At 35.5% G+C, this 18471-nt stretch overlaps 1 protein-coding gene across 1 annotated transcript in view; it reads left to right on the forward strand.

Moving 5' to 3' along the window:
- Positions 1-4491: 4491 nt before the first annotated feature.
- Positions 4492-18471, forward strand: part of LOC308418466 (solute carrier organic anion transporter family member 1A1-like) — a gene marked incomplete at both ends in the record, with an annotated part of 41945 nt that continues 27965 nt past the window's right edge. The window contains 5 exons of the mRNA XM_080913837.1: positions 4492-4551; positions 9153-9294; positions 12659-12791; positions 17161-17267; positions 17674-17820. Coding sequence (XP_080769963.1) covers positions 4492-4551; positions 9153-9294; positions 12659-12791; positions 17161-17267; positions 17674-17820 — 589 coding nt within the window. The remainder of the gene's footprint in view (positions 4552-9152; positions 9295-12658; positions 12792-17160; positions 17268-17673; positions 17821-18471) is intronic.

Raw genomic sequence — 18471 nt, forward strand, 5'->3', positions numbered from 1 at the left:
AATACTTAGAGCAATGCCATTAAAATTGGGGACAAGACAAGGATTCCCACTCTCCCCATATCTATTCAATAATACTACTAAGTTTTAGCTAGACCAATAAGACAACAAAAAGAGATCAAGGGGATAAAAAATGGCAAAGAAGAATTAAAGGTATCACTATTTGCAGATGATATGACAGTATATATTCGTGACCCTCAAAAATCTACCAGAGAACTTCTAAAGCTGATGAGCAACTTTAGAAAAGTGGATAGATATAAAATTAACTCAAATCAGTAGCCTTTCTTTGTACAAATGATAAACAGGCTGAGAAAGAAATTAGGGAAACAACTCCTTTCACAATATCTATAAGTAATGTAAAATATCTTGGGGGTAATTCTAAACAAACAAGTGAAATATCTATATGACAAGAACTTCAAGTCTCTCAAGAATAAAATCAAAGAAGATCTCAGAAAATGGAGAGATCTCCCATGCTCATGGATTGGCAGAATTAACATAGTAAAAATGACTATCCTACCAAAGGCAATCTACAGATTCAACACAATGCCCATCAAAATCCCACCAGAATTCTTCAAAGACATGGAAAGAGTAACTCTCAACTTCATTTGGAAAGGCAAAAGACACAGAATAGAAAAAAGAATTCTTAACAATAAAAGAACTGCTGGAGAAATCACTATCACTGACCTCAAGCTCTGCTACAGAGCAGTGGTAATACAAACTGCATGGTAATGGTGTGGAGACAAACGGGTTGACCATTGGAATAGAACTGAAGTCACAGAAATAAAACCACACACTTATGCACACTTTATCTTTGACAAAGAAGAGAAGCCAAAAATATACAATGGAAAAAAGTAAGCATCTATAATAAATAGTGCTTTTCTAACTGGCTGTATTTATGTAGAAAAAGTAAAAATAGACCCATATTTCTCAGTTTACAAAAAGTCTAAGAGGATCAAAAACCTCAATATAAAACCAGAAACATTAAAACTAATAGAAGAGAAAGTGAGAAAGAGCCTTGAACTCATTGGCCCAGGGGCAAATTTCCTAAACAGAACTCCAAAGGCTCATACCCTAAGATTGATATTTGATAAGTGGGACCTCATGAAGCTGTGAAGCTGTAAAGCAAAGGGCATAGCCAATAAGACAAATCAGCAACCTACAGATTGGAAAAAACCTTCAATAACCCCGTCTTTATATATTTTCCAAAATATATAAAGAACTCAAGACGCTAACCATCAAAACTCAAACAAGTCAATCAAAAAAATGGAGTATAGAAGTAAACAGAGAATTTACAATGGAGGAATCTTGAATAGCTGAGAAGCACCTAAAGAAATGTTCAAAATTCTTAGTGATAAGTGAAATCCAAATCAAAACAACCCCGTGACTCTACCTTATACCAGTGGAATGTTTAAATCAAAACCTCAGGTGACAGCACATATTAGAAAGGATGTAAAGAAATATCAACATTCTTCTATTGCTGGTGGGATTGTAAACTGGTACAAACAGTCTAGAAATTACTCTAAAGGTTCCTTGGATATAGATGTACAAGCTATACTACTCTTTGGAATAGACCCTCAAAAGATGTCCCAGGATGCCACAGGTGCACATGTTTCACTATGTCCATAGCAGCCTTGTTTGTGATAGCCAGAATCAGGAAAAATGACCAGATGTCCCACAACAGAAGACTGGATACCGAAAATGTGGTTCATTTACACAATGGAATACTACTCAGCCATGAAGAACAAGGGCATCCTGAGTTATGCAGGCAAATGGATGAAACTAGAAAATATCATTCTCAGTGAGGTGACATAGGTCCAAAAGGACATGCATGATATATACTCACTAATAAGTGGATATTTGCCAAAAAAAATGTACAGGATACCCAAGACAGTCCACAGAACTGAAAAGTGTTTAGAAGCTAAAGGGCCCAAATAAGGACCACTCTGTCCCACTTGGGAGGGAGAAGAAAGCAATCATAGCAGGAAAAGGGAGGGACTCCAGTGAGAAAGGGAACGTGGAGAGGAAAAGAATAACATGATCAGGGATTATTTGGGGAGAAAGGACTGAAGCCCTGAGGGCCAGCAGAAGGAAATGGAAACAGGCAACCTCAGGAGGTAGACGTTGTGGGGACTCTCAAGAATATACCAGAAACCTGAGAGGTTAGAGACTATCAGAACTCAAATGGAGGGACCTTAGATGAAATTCTTTATAATGGGAAGAGTGAACTTGTGGAGCTCACCTCCAGCAGAGAGACAGGTCACAAAGTGAGAGGTAGGGTTGCCATCTCACAGTTAAAGCTGACCCATAATTGTTTCTGATTGAAAGAACTGCGGGAAGAAAAAATGCAAAAGAGCCCAAAGAAAAGGAGAACCAGTGACAGGCCCAAAGTGGGATTCAGCTCAAGGGTGGCTCAAGGCCTGACACTATTACTGAGGCTATGGAGTGCTCACAAAAAGAGACTGAACATGGCTGCCCTCTGAAAGACCCGACAAGCAGCTGAAAGAGTCAGATGCAGATATTTGCACCCAACCAATGAACAGAAGCTGCTGACCCCTGTGGTTGAAATAGGAAAAAGCCTGAAGAAGCTGAGGAGAAGGGCGACCCTGTTGAGGGACCAGCAGTCTCAGTTAACCAAGACCCCTTATCTCTCTCAGACACTAAACCAACTATGCAGCATACACCAGCTGATATGAGGCCCCCAACAGGGGACTGCTGGGTATAGGTTCAGTCAGAAAAGATGCACTTAACCCTCAAGAGACTGGAGGTCCCAAGGAGTGAAGAGGTCTGGTGGGGTGGGGGTTGGGGAATGAGGACATCCTTGTGGAGACTGGGGTTGGCAGAGGTATGAGATGTGGAACAGTCTGAGGGTGAACCAGGTGGAGCATAAAATCTGGAGTGTAAAAAAACACAGATTAAATACAATTAAAAGTAATATGTAGATTATAAATAATCATGTAGAGCTCTTTATTTAGATATCTGGTCATTTTGTAATCGTTACATTTTTCAAACCAGAATTGCGAAATTCTCCCCCTAGATCATAGACTTATTTGTTGTTTTTACTTAGGTTGTTTTCATGATTAAAATGATTCTCTGTCTCCTCGGGTTTCTGTGAATCATCAGTTTCCCAGAACTATTTCTCTTTTTGTGACTTTAGAGAAGTCTTGGAATGAAAAGAACCCAAGAAGAAAGCCTAGGCTTCAGCAAGGCAGAGGTTTAGTACAATCACAAGGAATACTATCCCATACATAAAGGCAGAGCCCTCAAGTGAGTTCAAAGGACATCACCTGGGTCTCACTGTGTTTTGCTAAAGAATCTAGAAGCCTGGTTTTAACTTCCTTGTCAGTAGCTTAAGGTCAGAGTTTAGCAAGCTCTAAGGGATATCTTTAACATTGCCAAAGACTCAGCATAAGTGTTTTGTTTTTGTTTTTTAAATAGAAATCAAACAAATCCAATCCTACCCTATGCAGTTATTTATAAGGTTAGTCAGAGTAAATTAGAAACAAAAAGAAAAAACAAAACACAACAAAAAGAAACAGAAAAAAATCAAAACAAAAATTTTCTAAGTATGTTTATAACATTTCATCTACTGGTTAAATTTTTCTATTTGTGTGTGTGTGTGTGTGTGTGTGTGTGTGTGTGTGTGTGTTTATGCAGTGTATTTATGAGTTTGTGTGTATGGGTTTGTCTGTCCATAAGTATGTGTATACAGGTGTACATTTATCTCTGAGCATATTACAGAAAGCAGAAGTCAATGCTGAGTGTCTTCCTGTTGAATGTTCTACCTTATGTTTTATGATGGGATCTCTTTATTCAACTTCTTGGTGGCTAATGTGGTTAAAGTGCCAGACAGGCACACTGCAGTGGTCATGTTCTCTTGGTCCTTCCAATGATGGGCTTATAGGCACATGCAGAGAAGCCCAGCCTTTTGAACTTGCCTGCTAAGAATTCAGCCATGGCCTCAAGCATAAAAATGAAGCACTTTACCACTGAATCACCTCCACTGCTTGACAGTTTTACATGCACTTGACATTAACTAGAGTTATTTGGGAAAAGGGAATTCTGCTGAGAAAATGTCCTAAAGAGATTGACCTATGGTCTAGCATCTAGTCCATTATATTTATTTATAATTGATGTGTGAGGGCCTAGCTCATAGGTTATTCTCTGTCTGGTAGGTAGTCCTGGGTTGTATAAGCAAGCCAAGCAAGTCTTGAGAGGAAAGCAGGAAGCAGCATTGCTCTGCTCTGCTCCTGACTTCCCTCAGCAATGAACTTAATATATAATTGTGAGCTAAAATAAACCCTTTCCGTTTCATTTCCCTTTGGTCCTGGTATTTTGTCACAGCTATAGAAAATCTGACTAAGACACCCTAAAAGAGATTTTTTGAATTACTTTTTACAGTTCAGAAGGTAATTTATTTAACAACTTTCTCTTTCCTTAGAAAGACAGCAATAGGACTTTTAAAGCAAAGAAATTGGAAGCAATCAAAACAACACTATGGAAGAAACAGAGAAAAAGATTTCATCACAGGGGCATAGATCCTTTTCTAAGATGAAGGTATGGATTGTTCCTATATATGTGTGCATATGCTCATGAAAAAGCAGTAAAAGTGTTTGTAAAATTGCTGAGCTCACATAAAATATTCCAAAAACGTGCTCCTTTACATAATGTGTTGTTAATTCCTTGCCTTAGAAACTATTCGTTTTATAATGAGGGGTGTCTAACCAGTATCATTTAATCAGGAAACAGAATAATTTATGGCCGTGGTTCTTAATCAGTGACTTCTCAACATATGGGTTAGATGACCCTTTCACAGTGGTCACATATCATTTATCCTGTATATCAGATATTTAAATTACAAAATGAAAGTCACAAAGTACTAATGAAAATAAATTTAGGTCTGGAGTCAACACAACAATAAAAACTATATTACATGGTCACAGCACTAGAAAGGTTGAGTACCACTGGTCTAGAGGTTCTTAAAGAAGAATGGGGTTTAAAATGTGTTGGGTGTGTATTATGTTGTAGAATTTAGTCTAGAGTCAGAGTTTAATCCATTGCTCAGCTTTAGAGTTCTGACAAAAGGTGAGGAGTTATAGTTAGAAATCAGCCCCACAACATGAGTGCTTGATTCATTAAAATAAAAAAAAAAGATGACTTCATGACCTGGCTAGAAAAATATTTTCTTCAAGCATTGGCACAATAGCAATCATTGTTTGTAAGAAAACAATCCATTTTGTTAGCTGCTTTGCTGGGGTTCAGCATTTTAAAAACAACTATTGTTCTCATAGCTCCAGAGGCATCGTCACATCACAGAATGTGAATTTATATTAAGGCAAGAAATTCAAGCTTTGGCTAAGTTTTGACAGAGTTTCTCAAGGTGCTCCTCTCTAAGATGCTGCCTCTTAAATCATCCCATTGAAAGCTCATTTTGTCTTTATTCACATGTAGTGAAATCTGCATACTAATGTAAAAGATGCTTTAGACTTGGCCCACAGAAAGTGTTTTTACTCCCAATGATGTATGAATAATTGGAAGCCAACCACCTTCAAGTCATCTTTCAGTTCACACAAGCTTCTGGGGAGCCCAGGTCCATTGGCTCCTAACCTATCTTAGATGCTTACTAAATTTACACAACTTGTTCATACTTCAGTGTTACACATTTGAAGAAGAGTAATGGTAGTCCTACATTTTAAGATTTAATTATTTTTGAGTCCTTACTATGTATATGTCTGTCTCTCTGTGTCTGTTTTTGTTACTGTGTTTGTGTGTGCTCACCATTCAGGGTTATCCTACACTGCTGGTATAAAGGATTAAACCCAGATACTCATACACACCAGACAACTTCTCTTTTCCTTATCTGTACCTCCTTAAGGATGTTTAAAGAATTAGAAAGGCTTAAAACACTTTTAAGATGCTTTGATTTCTTTACATTTGTTTTATTTTATGTATATGAATATTCTACTCCCTTGTATTCTAGTACACTATTTTTTTATTTTGCATTTTTGGAAGACAGAAAATGTTAGATCACCTGAAACTGGAGTTGCAGGTGGTTTTGTACCACCATGTGGGCACTTGGAACATAACACAGATTTTCAAAAAGAGCATCCCATGCTTTTAAACCACTGAGCCACATCTCTAGCTTCAAATCTTTAGGACAGTGATAAGTATTGTGATTACTAGACTGGATTTGTAGAGAGAAGTCATCAGGTATCCTTATAAAAGTAGGGCTCAATGTTTGTCTTTGTTAACTGTTTTAGCTAGTATTTCCACTATTGTGAAGAAACACCATGCTAGCTGAAACTATTATTAAAAGCATTGAATTGGGACTAGTTTACTGGTTCAGCTTTAGTTCATCATGGCAAGAATATTGTTGACATGCAGGCAGATAAGGTGCTAGAAAAGGAGCTCAGAATTCTACATCGAGATTTACAGACAGCTAGAAAATTATAAGACTGGGATGACTAGATCTTCTGAAACAACAAAGCTCATCCCTACAAACACACTTTATCCAACAAGGCCACATCTGCTCCAAAACAGCCAATTCCTGGTGGCCAAGAATTCAAATCTATCAACCTATGAGATCCATTCCTATTCAAACCACCACAATTACTTTGGAGTTTAATAACTGTAGATATTGGTGTAAATGTTATGAGAAAATGTTCCAACCACTAGTATATAAGAAAAAATTTAGAGGTAACTTGTTTAAGAATAATTAGACTTCTTTCCTTCTCTGACTTTAGAACTATCTAGAAATTTGGGGTAGTCAAAAAGTCTACTCTGTCAGACTGAAGTTTCTGTCCCTTTATAGATACATAATCAGTAGGTAAAGTCTTCTGGAACAAGGAAATCAAGGCCCTCATAGCTCTACCTCACCAAGTACCAATTGTTAGTTCTAAACCAGTGGCCAGATAGATGGCCACGGTTTAGCCACATGAATCAACAAAACCAAACAAAAACTAATGCAGCTCAGAAAAAGACTGCTATTAACAAAAAGATGTTGATGGGCAAGAAAGAGAAAAAATGAACCTGTCATGTATGCATGAAATCAACAAACAATGCATTTAACCAATAAAAATTACTAAAAAAAAAGACAGGAACATTTATCAAGAAAATATGACAGGTACATCAAAGTAAAGTACTTGTATTTGAGGCAGGAGGGCTTGGGTTTCGTCACCAAAGTCTATATAAAACATAGGCATGACAATATATAACTGTAATTCCAGAATGAAGAGATGAAGCCGGGCAGATAGTCGGGGCTCACTGATGAGTCAGCCTGACCTTTTAGGTGAATTCTAGGCAGGTGATACTCAATGTTTCTTAAATAATATACAAATGTCGATGAATTTTCCTGAGGTTTTTTTCTGGTCTCCCCATGTACATACTCATACATTAACTCATCCCACAGGAATGTGCAAACACATACACAAATCATGGGATGAAAGAAAAAGAGAGAAAAAAATTAAAACTCTCTGAGAAAGCAGTAAAAGACTGCTGTAAAGGAGATTGGTGCAGACTCTAGGGTATTGAGGTTAAAACGTCAGCAGGATTAGGTTTTAAATACAGACGTTATGTAGCAATAGACCAGAATGAGCATGGCCACTGGTTTATTTTCTGCATAGAAAAAGTACTTTGGAGGAACTACAGAGGAATAGAGTGTTTAGATTTTTGCTTCAAAGCATAAATAGAATAAATCACCTTCCCAAATACATTTTTTTTAATTTGGAAGACCACGAATATTATCATAAGATCTGAAATGTAAAACCTGTATGAAAATTATCAAGTCTCGATCACACCCACTGAAGAATTTATAGTGAGATGAAAAGAATATCTCTCATACTTTGACCTATTCTGTATTAAGTGTTCATATTTCAAACTTACCTTTACCTTTTTTTTTCTTTCTTTCTTTCTTTCTTTCTTTCTTTCTTTCTTTCTTTCTTTCTTTCCTTCTTCCTCTTCATCTTTCTCCTCCTCTCTTCTTCTTCTTCTTCTTCTTCTTCTTCTTCTTCTTCTTCTTCTTCTTCTTCTTCTTCTTCTTCTTCTTCTTCTTCTTCTTCTTCTTCTCCTTCTTCTTCTTCTTCTTCTTCTTCTTCTTCTTCTTCTTCTTCTTCTTCTTCTTCTTCTTCTTCTTCTTCTTCTTCTTCTTCTTCTTCTTCTTCTTCTTCTCCTTCTTCTTCCTCTTCTTCTTCTTCCTCTTCTTCTTCTTCTTCCTCTTCATCTCTTTCTCATTTGTATATCTTTTTTCTCTGTTTTATCTGGATTAGTTGGCACTTATTACAATAACTTTACAAGCACTACATACTAATAAAGCACAATAAATTTGCATATTGTTTCAGAAGAGGCAGTACAGAAATTCCAGAAGCTGTGATGATGATATTTGCCATCAAGCAGCTGGCTGCTAGATAAGCTGGAGAAACAGAAAACTGATTCACTCCATCACTCAAAGTGAGTTAATTAGTCACGTAAAGGTAGTGAGCTGCATTATTTACACAACCACCCATTATACTGCACCTGAAGGGCACCAAAAATCATCTATTGCTTTCCTATGAACACCACTTGAACTAATGAAATTAAGTATTACAGACAATATTGTACCACAAAGGAATAAAAGTGAGGTATCTTTGCTGTGGCCATTGACACCAATAGGGAGAATGTAGCTTGTTGTGAGAATGCAGGAAAAGGACAAAGTGCTAAGCTAGCCAAGGAAATCCAGAGTCCTGTCATTCCTGCAGAGAGAGCATGGTAGGCTTACTGCAGACACAGTGCCTTGGAATAGTTCTGTGTTCTGTTCTTTCTTCATCATAAAATGGACAACCTGTGATCCACAGATAACAATATAATTATGACAACCCACCAGTAGCTGTGTCGTACATAGAACTACATGTCTTTCTATATAAATGAAGTACATTGATAAAAGAGGAAATACATAAATATCTCCAAAACTCACCACTGCTAACTAACTTTTCTAACTCTGTTTTTCCAGAATAAGGCTACAGTGTCATACAGAAGAGATTACAATTTAAAGTTTGGTGCATGCTCAAGGACTGTTTATGATGGATATAATCATTCACCTCATGATAGAAGCAGTTATATCCGTAGATGACAGATGTGAATCAAAACTAAAAGTTTCCTTTGTTCCTTAAACATTTTTCTTTTAGATGTTTTTAATGGCATTAACATGTGCATATGTATCCAAATCACTATCAGGGGCTTATATGAATTCCATGCTCACACAAATAGAGAGACAATTTGATATCCCCACATCTGTTGTTGGACTTATCAATGGAAGCTTTGAGATTGGTAAGTTATTTTGTACATTTAGTTATGTTTATATATTGATATTTTCTCCTTATTTCGTGTATTAACCTATTTAATATGGCTGAGTTATATACTTCCTGAAAATCCTGGTTTGATGTGAGCAAACCATTTATTTAAACATCTTCATTACCGCCCCCAAGTATTGCCATGTAGCCTGACACAGTCCATTTTCTATGAGAAGTAGCAGATGATTTAAAGTATGAACTTTTAATTCTATTACCTGATAACTCAAAGACAAGCAAAAAGATTTTCTTTGGCATTTTCGAACGTTGATGTAGGAGAAACTTGTGACCCAAAGGAGAGACCAAATGTTTCTATTTCCCTACTGTGTCTGTGAAGTTGATAGCTCCTTTCCTATTCACTAGAGAAGACTAGGAAGTTTTCCTGTGTTTGAGTTCTGTTACACACAGTTCCTAAGAAGAGTGGAATAACCCCAACTTCTGATATTTGGTGATGAACTGAAATATGAGAGTACCAAGGCTGAAAGACACAAAGACGGCCTCTATAAAGAAAGTGAGCTGGAATCATTGTTGCCCCGCTTCTCTAGATCAACCATAATTTTTACTTCTTTCAAGGTGAACATCAAAGTGTAATGAGATTGAGCAGAAACTCACCAAATACTGAGTATGCACCATCTGACTGTCAGGATCAAGCTCCTTGGTGCTTAATATTCCATGAGTGTCCTCCACCTCTGGTGGTGTCAGGATGATTGCCTTATATAGACCTTAAACAGGTTCTGCTGGTGTTCTATGTGTTAGATGCAGCAAGTGCAGTCCATTGGTTACCCAAGATCCTACCGGACGCATTTGTGCTATGGAAAAATGTCTCCCAAAAGACTAAAGGTTTTCCACACAAAGAAATGAACAGGTTCATATGAAGAAGAGATTTGTGCAGATGGCAAAGCATCAAACTGGAGGGTATAGAGTCAGCCCAATTTTAGAGAAAGTTGGAAGTTGTTAGAGAATGAGCCTGGGAGGCATGCAGGAATGAGAAATATATAATGACTATGGCTTACACTAAGTATGTCTTTTATTTCCCAAGTAGCAGAATGCCAGTAGAGAATGAACAGTAGATACTGATTTTTCTATGCTCATATTCCAAACCCAGTGACATCTGATTTCATGATAATATTTTACTTGCATAAAATTAAACTATATAAGCAAAATGGAAGCCAGTTACACTGAAGTAAAATTACCAGAATATTTAAACTTCCTGCCAGGCAGAAATATTTGTGCTTTTTGACAGCAAGGTAAATATTTACTAGGTCTGATTTTCAAGTAATTATTGGCTGCCTGATATTTTTCAGTATTTATTACAAGCACAATATCATAAGCCACTGTTGGTACTTCTATTGGTAAAGAAATCATTGCTCTTCCTATTTCTACTGTTTCCTACTTTATGATGAACAGAAAAGCTAATTCCCAGTTAATAAAATTATTGAATAGTTTCATTATTCAACAGTGAAATAAGAAACACTAATGAACTTGCCTTTGGGAGACAGAAAGGTACAGCCTCAGTATTGATGAACTTCCGCTCAGTCACATTTTATTGATGTCTTAATTAAATACACTAAAGATAATGTCACCTTGAAGGCAGTAAAAACTATAATTAATTCAGTTAATGATAATTATTGTTAAAAATAATTGATATCCAATAGTACTTATTTTCAATAATTATCACCCAAGTCTTCAAAAACTGCTCTAATTTCTCTTAACTCCATAGCTTCTAGACTAAGGGTTAAAAATTCCTATTTAAGTAGAAAACATTGAGTCTTTCTACCACCACTGACTGTGGCAGGTGATTTAAAGGGAATTAATTAAAGATACTTGTGAGCAGAAGCAATTCACATTGGCTAGTGAAAGCAGGGTTTGGTGGGCGTTTCCCCAACAGTTTTGGAAGCAACCTCCTGCTAACCCATATAACCCCTTACCTCCTCCCCAGCTTGTCCACCTGCTTATTAGAGGGACACAACAAGGCAATGAAAAAGGTGGATTCAGCTAATGTGAGATGGGAGTGTTTTTTACTTTCAATCAATAAAGACTTTAGACAGTAGCCTGTTCATTCAGGGGACCATAGCCATAAATTCTAAAGAACCTTAGAGAATTCAGGCAGTGGGTATCTTGGGATATTTTCTGATGCCTAAATTTTTTTATTGATCTATTGAAAACAGACAGGCTGTAATAAGGAAAATCAGAATATAAAAGTGGGGAGCAAGCCATTCATTAAACAATACCACACCTCTTCTTCTTAGTAGACTAGAGAGAAAGAAAATTGGAAAAAAACCCAAAGTTTTCAAATATTTTTCAAACTGTCAAGACCACTTAGAGATTTGGTAAGTCATCAAAGAAGGGAGTTAGATGTTTTTCGATCTTTCCTTTATGTATATTATGAACAGAGTAAACATTCTTATCAAACCAAAGTATGTGGTTTCTACAGAATTTACTATGTATTTGGTTCTTTTTGTTTCTTTTTCTGTGTGACTAATACTGGAGATTGAACCTAGGACGCCAGGTATACTAAGAAAACATTTTCTTGCTTGATTCCTTTTTTGATTAGTCTTCATCTTCTTCTTCTTTTTTTTTTTTTTTTTTTTTAAGAAAGTCTTACTAATTTTCCCAGAGTGGTCTTAGACTCACTTTGAATCACAAGCAAATTTGTACCTTATAATCACTCTCTCTTGGCATCCCTGTAGCTAGGGATGACAGATCTGTACCACCAGTTTCTACTACTTCTTTCAGCTCTAAAACATTTTTATCAAAGGCCTCTGCCAGAACAGGGCTTCTAAATGAGTTTTTATTTTATTTTATATTTTAACTGAAGTTTTCTTCTAAACCACAAAGAATAATTTTTGGTTTGATTTTTTTCAATCTAGACCTAAGACCCATTTTGAGGACTAGGGCTTACCATCATTCTTCTTAACAGTATTAACGGGTTTAAAAAAAAAAGGATTGAAAATCAAAACAGATATCCAACTTGGTAGTATTGAGCAATAAAAAAGTTTTAAAATAGTAAGTTTACAAAAAATGACCCCATTTGATTCTGCATAGAGTAGGCTTGAGAGGAGTGGTCAGAGATGACATGAAGGCTGACACCTACATTTTTATCCAATGCTAATAGAAGGATCATCCTGGGTAGATCCTTTAATATTCTCCAAAATGGAAGAGAATTTTCCTTTCTGATCATTATTGCTTTACACAAAAACAATATGAAAAACCTCATAAACACCAATCTCTGAATTCTTAAGGTGGTTGTTAAACAACAAACTCTAGAGTCCAAATGTATTAGAGGCTATTCATTAAGAGTTGCTAATACTTTACTGAAAAAAATTTTTCATTCCCCAAACCAGGAAACCTTTTGTTGATTATAATCGTGAGTTATTTTGGAAGGAAATTTCACAGACCTATCACAATTGGTGTTGGATGTGTGGTTATGGGCCTGGGGTGTTTCTTAATCTCATTACCTCACTTTCTCATGGGCAGGTGAGTATTCCAATCCTTGAGGATATTTTAGGGTCAACTTTAAACTACAGCAAATGAGGCTCAAGATTTCCTCACTGGAGGGAGTAATATTTCTCCAAAGTACAGAGGGTTACTATGTAAAGTAGAAGGTGTGGACTCTGATCTACCAAAATGATCTATGGACTTTGTAGTACTGGATTCATTTAAGAATCCATTTGTGACATGAAGATTCAATACATCTCTTTCATGATTTTGAGACACATGAACAGATTCTTAAAATCAGCTAACTCTTGTGCTGATTTCTTCATCAAAACTATTTAGATTCTTTGATTATATGGGTCAACAGTATGACATAATCATGGATCACCAAGGGATGAATGAATGACACGGCTGTTTTTATTTTAATGTAACATACAGAGAGAAATTGTAAAAGTACAATTATGTTCAGTTATTGCTTACCACTTTCCTAATTTTGGGAGACGGGTTTTAGGTTTGTTTGTTTGCTTGCTATCTCAATTGTTTTTGAATGCCTTGTTTGTTGTAAAATACACACAAAGTTTACTGCTTATATTAGCATACTGTGAAAGTATTCTCTGCCATACAATCATGCTATTGTTTGTTATAGATTCTATTTTTATCTAGATTTAATAATAAGCTTATATTTTTCTATCTTATAGAGATTTTTTGTATTTTCATTATATCACAAGTTCATTACTAGGTGCAGGGAAACATCTATCAACACAGGTCACAGGCTTCATGGCTTTCCAGAGGATGCCTCTTGCTTCTGTCAGTTATATTCCTGCTGCATAAGAACGACAAATTCCTAGGTCAGCTCAGTGCCATTTCCTTGAAATTTTCTGATTCTTTTTTATATGAATTTGTTTTACTTCTTTCCCTCATGTTTTACTCCTGCCTGCATCCTCCTCTTTTTTATTAATTCTTTTTGTTTTTCCCTTTTCTTTAATTTCTTTTACTTTCCATTTCTTTACTTTTTTATAGGATGTTTTTTATATTTACATATCAAATGTTATCTCCTTTTCTGGTTTCCCCTACAGAAGACCCCATCCCATCACCCCTCCCCCTGCTTCTGTGATGGTACTCACCACCCACACACCCACTTTCCTCTTGCTACCCTGGCATTGCCCTACACAGGGACATAAGCCGTTCTGACTGGTGTGAGGTAGAAACTCAGGGTTGTTTTAATTTGCATTTCCCTGATGACTAAGGATGTTAAACATTTCTTAGGTGCTTCTAAGTTATTCAGTGTTCTTCAGTTGAGGATTTTTTGTTTAGCTCTCTGCCCCATTTTTAATAGGATTATTTGAGTCTCTGGATTCTAACTTTTATTTTAAGAGTATCAAATGTTATAATTGGAAAGCCACCTTTCCAATCCTGCTTTGGTTTGCTTCTTGAAGTAGGGGGGTTGATAAATACCCCAGGCTGGTCTGGAATTTAATATGTACCTCAAGCTGACCTCAGATTTTGATTAATTCTGTAATTTATACAATATCTACAACAATCTACCCCAACATAAGAGATTTGTATAACAATCTTTTGCTTCTTCCTAAATGAGTGTAACTATTTTCTTCTTGGGCCCAAGGTTGAAATAGGAAAATTAATTTTGTCTAAGGGAAGCTAACTTACATCATTTGTCATCTAGTCTCTATGTGCTGAGAAAGTTCATGGCTTACCTGATGTATTGAAAGGCTGGATGGGTAAGCTGACTGTTCTAGAAAAGCCGTGTAAGCAAGTCTTTAAAGAAAACAGCTTTGGTGCAGCTGAGGTAAAATAAATCAGGGAGTTGGAATGGAAGTTGCTAGAATACCAACATCCCAGAGTGTGAATCTTGTAAGGGCTGTCTTTTTCTTCTTTCATTATTCGATATACAAACTTTATAAGCAATACATAGCTCTGTAATGATTCATATGAAAAATTCAGGTTATACAGATTAATTAAAGAAAATCAATAATGAAGAGAAGTGCCATTCTTTGGAGGTGAGTTTAATCACATAATCAAATTACAATATGAGTTTCTATACACCATCTTAAAGAATGGTATGTAATAATTAGTGAAGAGAATTTTGTACCCAATAAGAGTTATTGGCTGTATATAGACATTTAAGTCTCAGCAAGTCCTACAGCTGCTTCTGTGTACAGAGATTAACATATGTATCACCTATCTTCTTGACCTTGTCAATTTCCTTCTTCTTGTCCACAGCCAAGATCTTCAGGGAAACTCTCTTTGTAATGTCTGATTTTCATTAACTTAGAAGCAAACTTATAGCTTTTTTTCCTGTAGAAATGTAGTCACAACCTGTTCCCCAGTATAACTCATTTTCTGTTTTTCCTTCTGACATTAGAACAGCATTAAATTAATAGGCTGGTTTAATTCAGCAGATCCCCCCCCCCCAATCCAATGTCATCCAGCAGGAATAGCTTTTTGTTCATTAGCATTTTTTAAATTAAGGTTAATAAATCACTATATAATCTATCTATAGGAGTCTTTGTTGCCCCCTTTGTCTGTTAAGCATCTTTTTAAAAGGACTATTAGATTTCTCTACAATTATTTGTCCTGTAGGTTTATGCAGTATGACTGTAACATGTTTTATATTATAATATGTATTAAACTGTTTCATTTTATTAGAGACATATGCTGGACCATTGCCAATTTTAATTTGTATGGGAATTTCCATAATAGCCATAACTTCTATAAATGCATAATTATGGAATCAGCTTTTTCAGTAATTTTTCAGTAATTCACTGAAATCCTAAACATGTGTCTATTGTAATATATATATATATATATATATATATATATATATATATATATATATAATATATGTATATATATATATATATATCTTAGTTTACCATACTCTGAAAATGGACCACATCTATTTACCAAATTTTATTTCTTTGGGAATATTTAGGGTTATTTCCTGTAGGCAATAGAGTTTGGTTATATAATGAGCAAGTAGAACATTGTCTCACAATTCCTTGGTTTGCCACCAAATCTTAGAGAATTATTTCTTTAAACCTTTGCTGTTAACTTGGTTTTTTATGAAATTCTGAAATCTTTAATATACTCCTCATCAACAACTGATCAAGTTCATTATTATCTTGTGCCAGAGGGTCTTGTAAACCTACATGGATGTTATGTTCATTATATGCAATGGATGACTTCTATTCTTGATCATTTGTTGTAGATGAATAAACAGGGAAGTCAGTCAAGAATCATGCTAAATAAGTTCAGCAGTCTCTGTGTGTACAACACTTTTTGAATATTGAGAGTCAATTACTATACTTTAAGACCCATGAAAATCTGACAACACCATAAGTATTGGATATAATTCTGATTTTTTGAACCAGATTATAGGGATTCTCAACTTATTTATATCTTCCACTTTATATTCCACCTTTCTTGTTTTATTAGCACAGTGTAAAATGTAGGGGCTCCAGAAATTGATGTTCTTTTATTATACAAGAAAGAATACAATTAGTTTTTTAATGAACTGAAGTCACCTGCTTTTAGGATACTTGTTGCCAACCTCTCCCAAAAAAAATTATTGCACACTTTTTGTCAATGTTCATCTTATGTCTTTAATTAGATAATTTTAGCATTAGTAAAAGGTACCATAATATTAGCTGGATCTATTCCAGCTGATTGTCAAAGTCTCATTTCTTTTTCTTTTAGTATCAATTAAGAAACCTTTTCTGTGTAGGATTTTAAGTTTTTACTCTGTTTATGTGCTAAAAATATTCATTCTAAGATATAATTTTTCCTCTGTATAAGAATTCCTAGAGGGGAATGAGTAGAAGGCAGAATAAGTAAGATTTAGACCATCTTTGGATTAATATGATCTATATGTGTATCCTGTAATTTCCTTTTTACCAAAGCTAACTCTTTCTCAGCCTCAGCTGATAATTTTCTCTGTCTATTTAAATCTTTACTGCCTTGTTAGGTTTGAAATAAAATGATTAACTTTTTTAATAGCCAATTGCAGGTCTTGGCCAGGTAATATTTCCTGGTAACTTCTAAAAGTCATTCAGAGTTCTTAATTAGTTTCATCTGCTTTGTAGTTTTGTGCCCTTTCTGTATACATATTCTATATCCTAGATAATTTATAGAGTCCTCTCTTTGTATTTTTTTTTTCAGGGAAGATTTGCAATACCCAATAAGGGAAGGTTGTTTTTTAAACTTCATCAAACATTCTTTCTAAGATATTTATATATGAATCATCTAATAAGATATCCATCTGGTAATACCTAATAAATTGAGGAGAATTTTTATGAATCATTTCAGTCTTTACTGGCTCTGGATGAGTCAGTAATCTGCAGATGCTCTCCTTACACTTAACCCCTTACAGTGAATGTTTCCTGTGTCCACACAGATATGAATATGAATCAACAATTTTATCTACAAGCAACTTGTCCTCAAACAGCTTCTTGTGTGTGGAAAACAGAACCCAGACCTTAAATCCAACGCAAGACCCAGCAGGTTGACTCTTGCTTCTCATTACTTTCTGCTCAGATTTGGACACAGAATGCTTTTTTATGAAGGCTTTAATATAAAACTAGGTTTACTAGACATGTAAGACAAAGGGGACAGGAAATATCTAATAAACTAGAATATCCTCCTCCTTGAGTTAGAAAATACTTATTAAATGCTTTGTTTCTTAAAGTGTTTTTTAAAAGCCATAGTTTTCTGCTCCAGTACCACTGTGGAGATAGTCTCACAAGAGAAAATGAATTACAAAGATGAATTTAGACAGTGATTTGTGCATTTTCTCTATAATAAAACCTATTGTTGCTATAGAAACATTTACAGAAAATTTTAAATTAATTAACTGTTAGTAATACTTAGCTATGAAATACTTATGTGGTTTATCTTTGTTTTAATGCAGAGTGTGTGAAAGAAATGAGATCATTAATGTGGATATATGTACTGGTAGGAAATATTATTCGTGGAGTTGGTGAAACTCCTGTCATGCCCTTGGGTATTTCTTACATTGAAGACTTTGCCAAATCAGAAAACTCTCCTTTATACATTGGTAAGTTTGAAAACCATATTAGAAAGGTAGAACGTGATTATTGATTTCATTGGTCAGAGAATGATTTGAATGGGAGAAACCAGTAGTTCCAGATGTACCAACTCATCAAACAGCTTCTCGTTTTTGGGAAATCCACAGATCTGCCAATGAACAGGTCTCTGATGCTGTCACTGTATCTGTAAATCATTAATAGAATTGCCAGAAATTCTTGGAAAATGTTCCTTAGCTTCAACTGTTTTGTTTTTATATTTTTTTAGCTTTTAGGTTCTTATTCCTTCATTTATAAATTATTGCAATTCCATTGTTGGCCATTTTGTGTTTATATTATTTTAAAATATAGTTTTACGTTCTCTCTCTCTCTCTCTCTCTCTCTCTCTCTCTCTCTCTCTCTCTCTCTCTCTCTGTGTGTGTGTGTGTGTGTGTGTGTGTGTGTGTGTGTGTGTGTCTACAAGAGTGAGAGAGAGGGTGATTGAGGGGAGAGAGAGACAGAGAGACAGAGAGAGAGACAGAGAGACAGAGAGAGGGAGGGAGAGAGGGAGAGAGAATGTGCCATCTAGCTGGCCCTGTATGTATTGTCATACACTCATACACTCATAAACATTGCAGTGTTAGTGGATCAAACACTGTTTAAATCATATATTCCCTATTCTG

This window comes from Micromys minutus (assembly GCF_963924665.1).
Source record: "Micromys minutus genome assembly, chromosome: 3".
Classification (NCBI taxonomy): domain Eukaryota; kingdom Metazoa; phylum Chordata; class Mammalia; order Rodentia; family Muridae; genus Micromys; species Micromys minutus.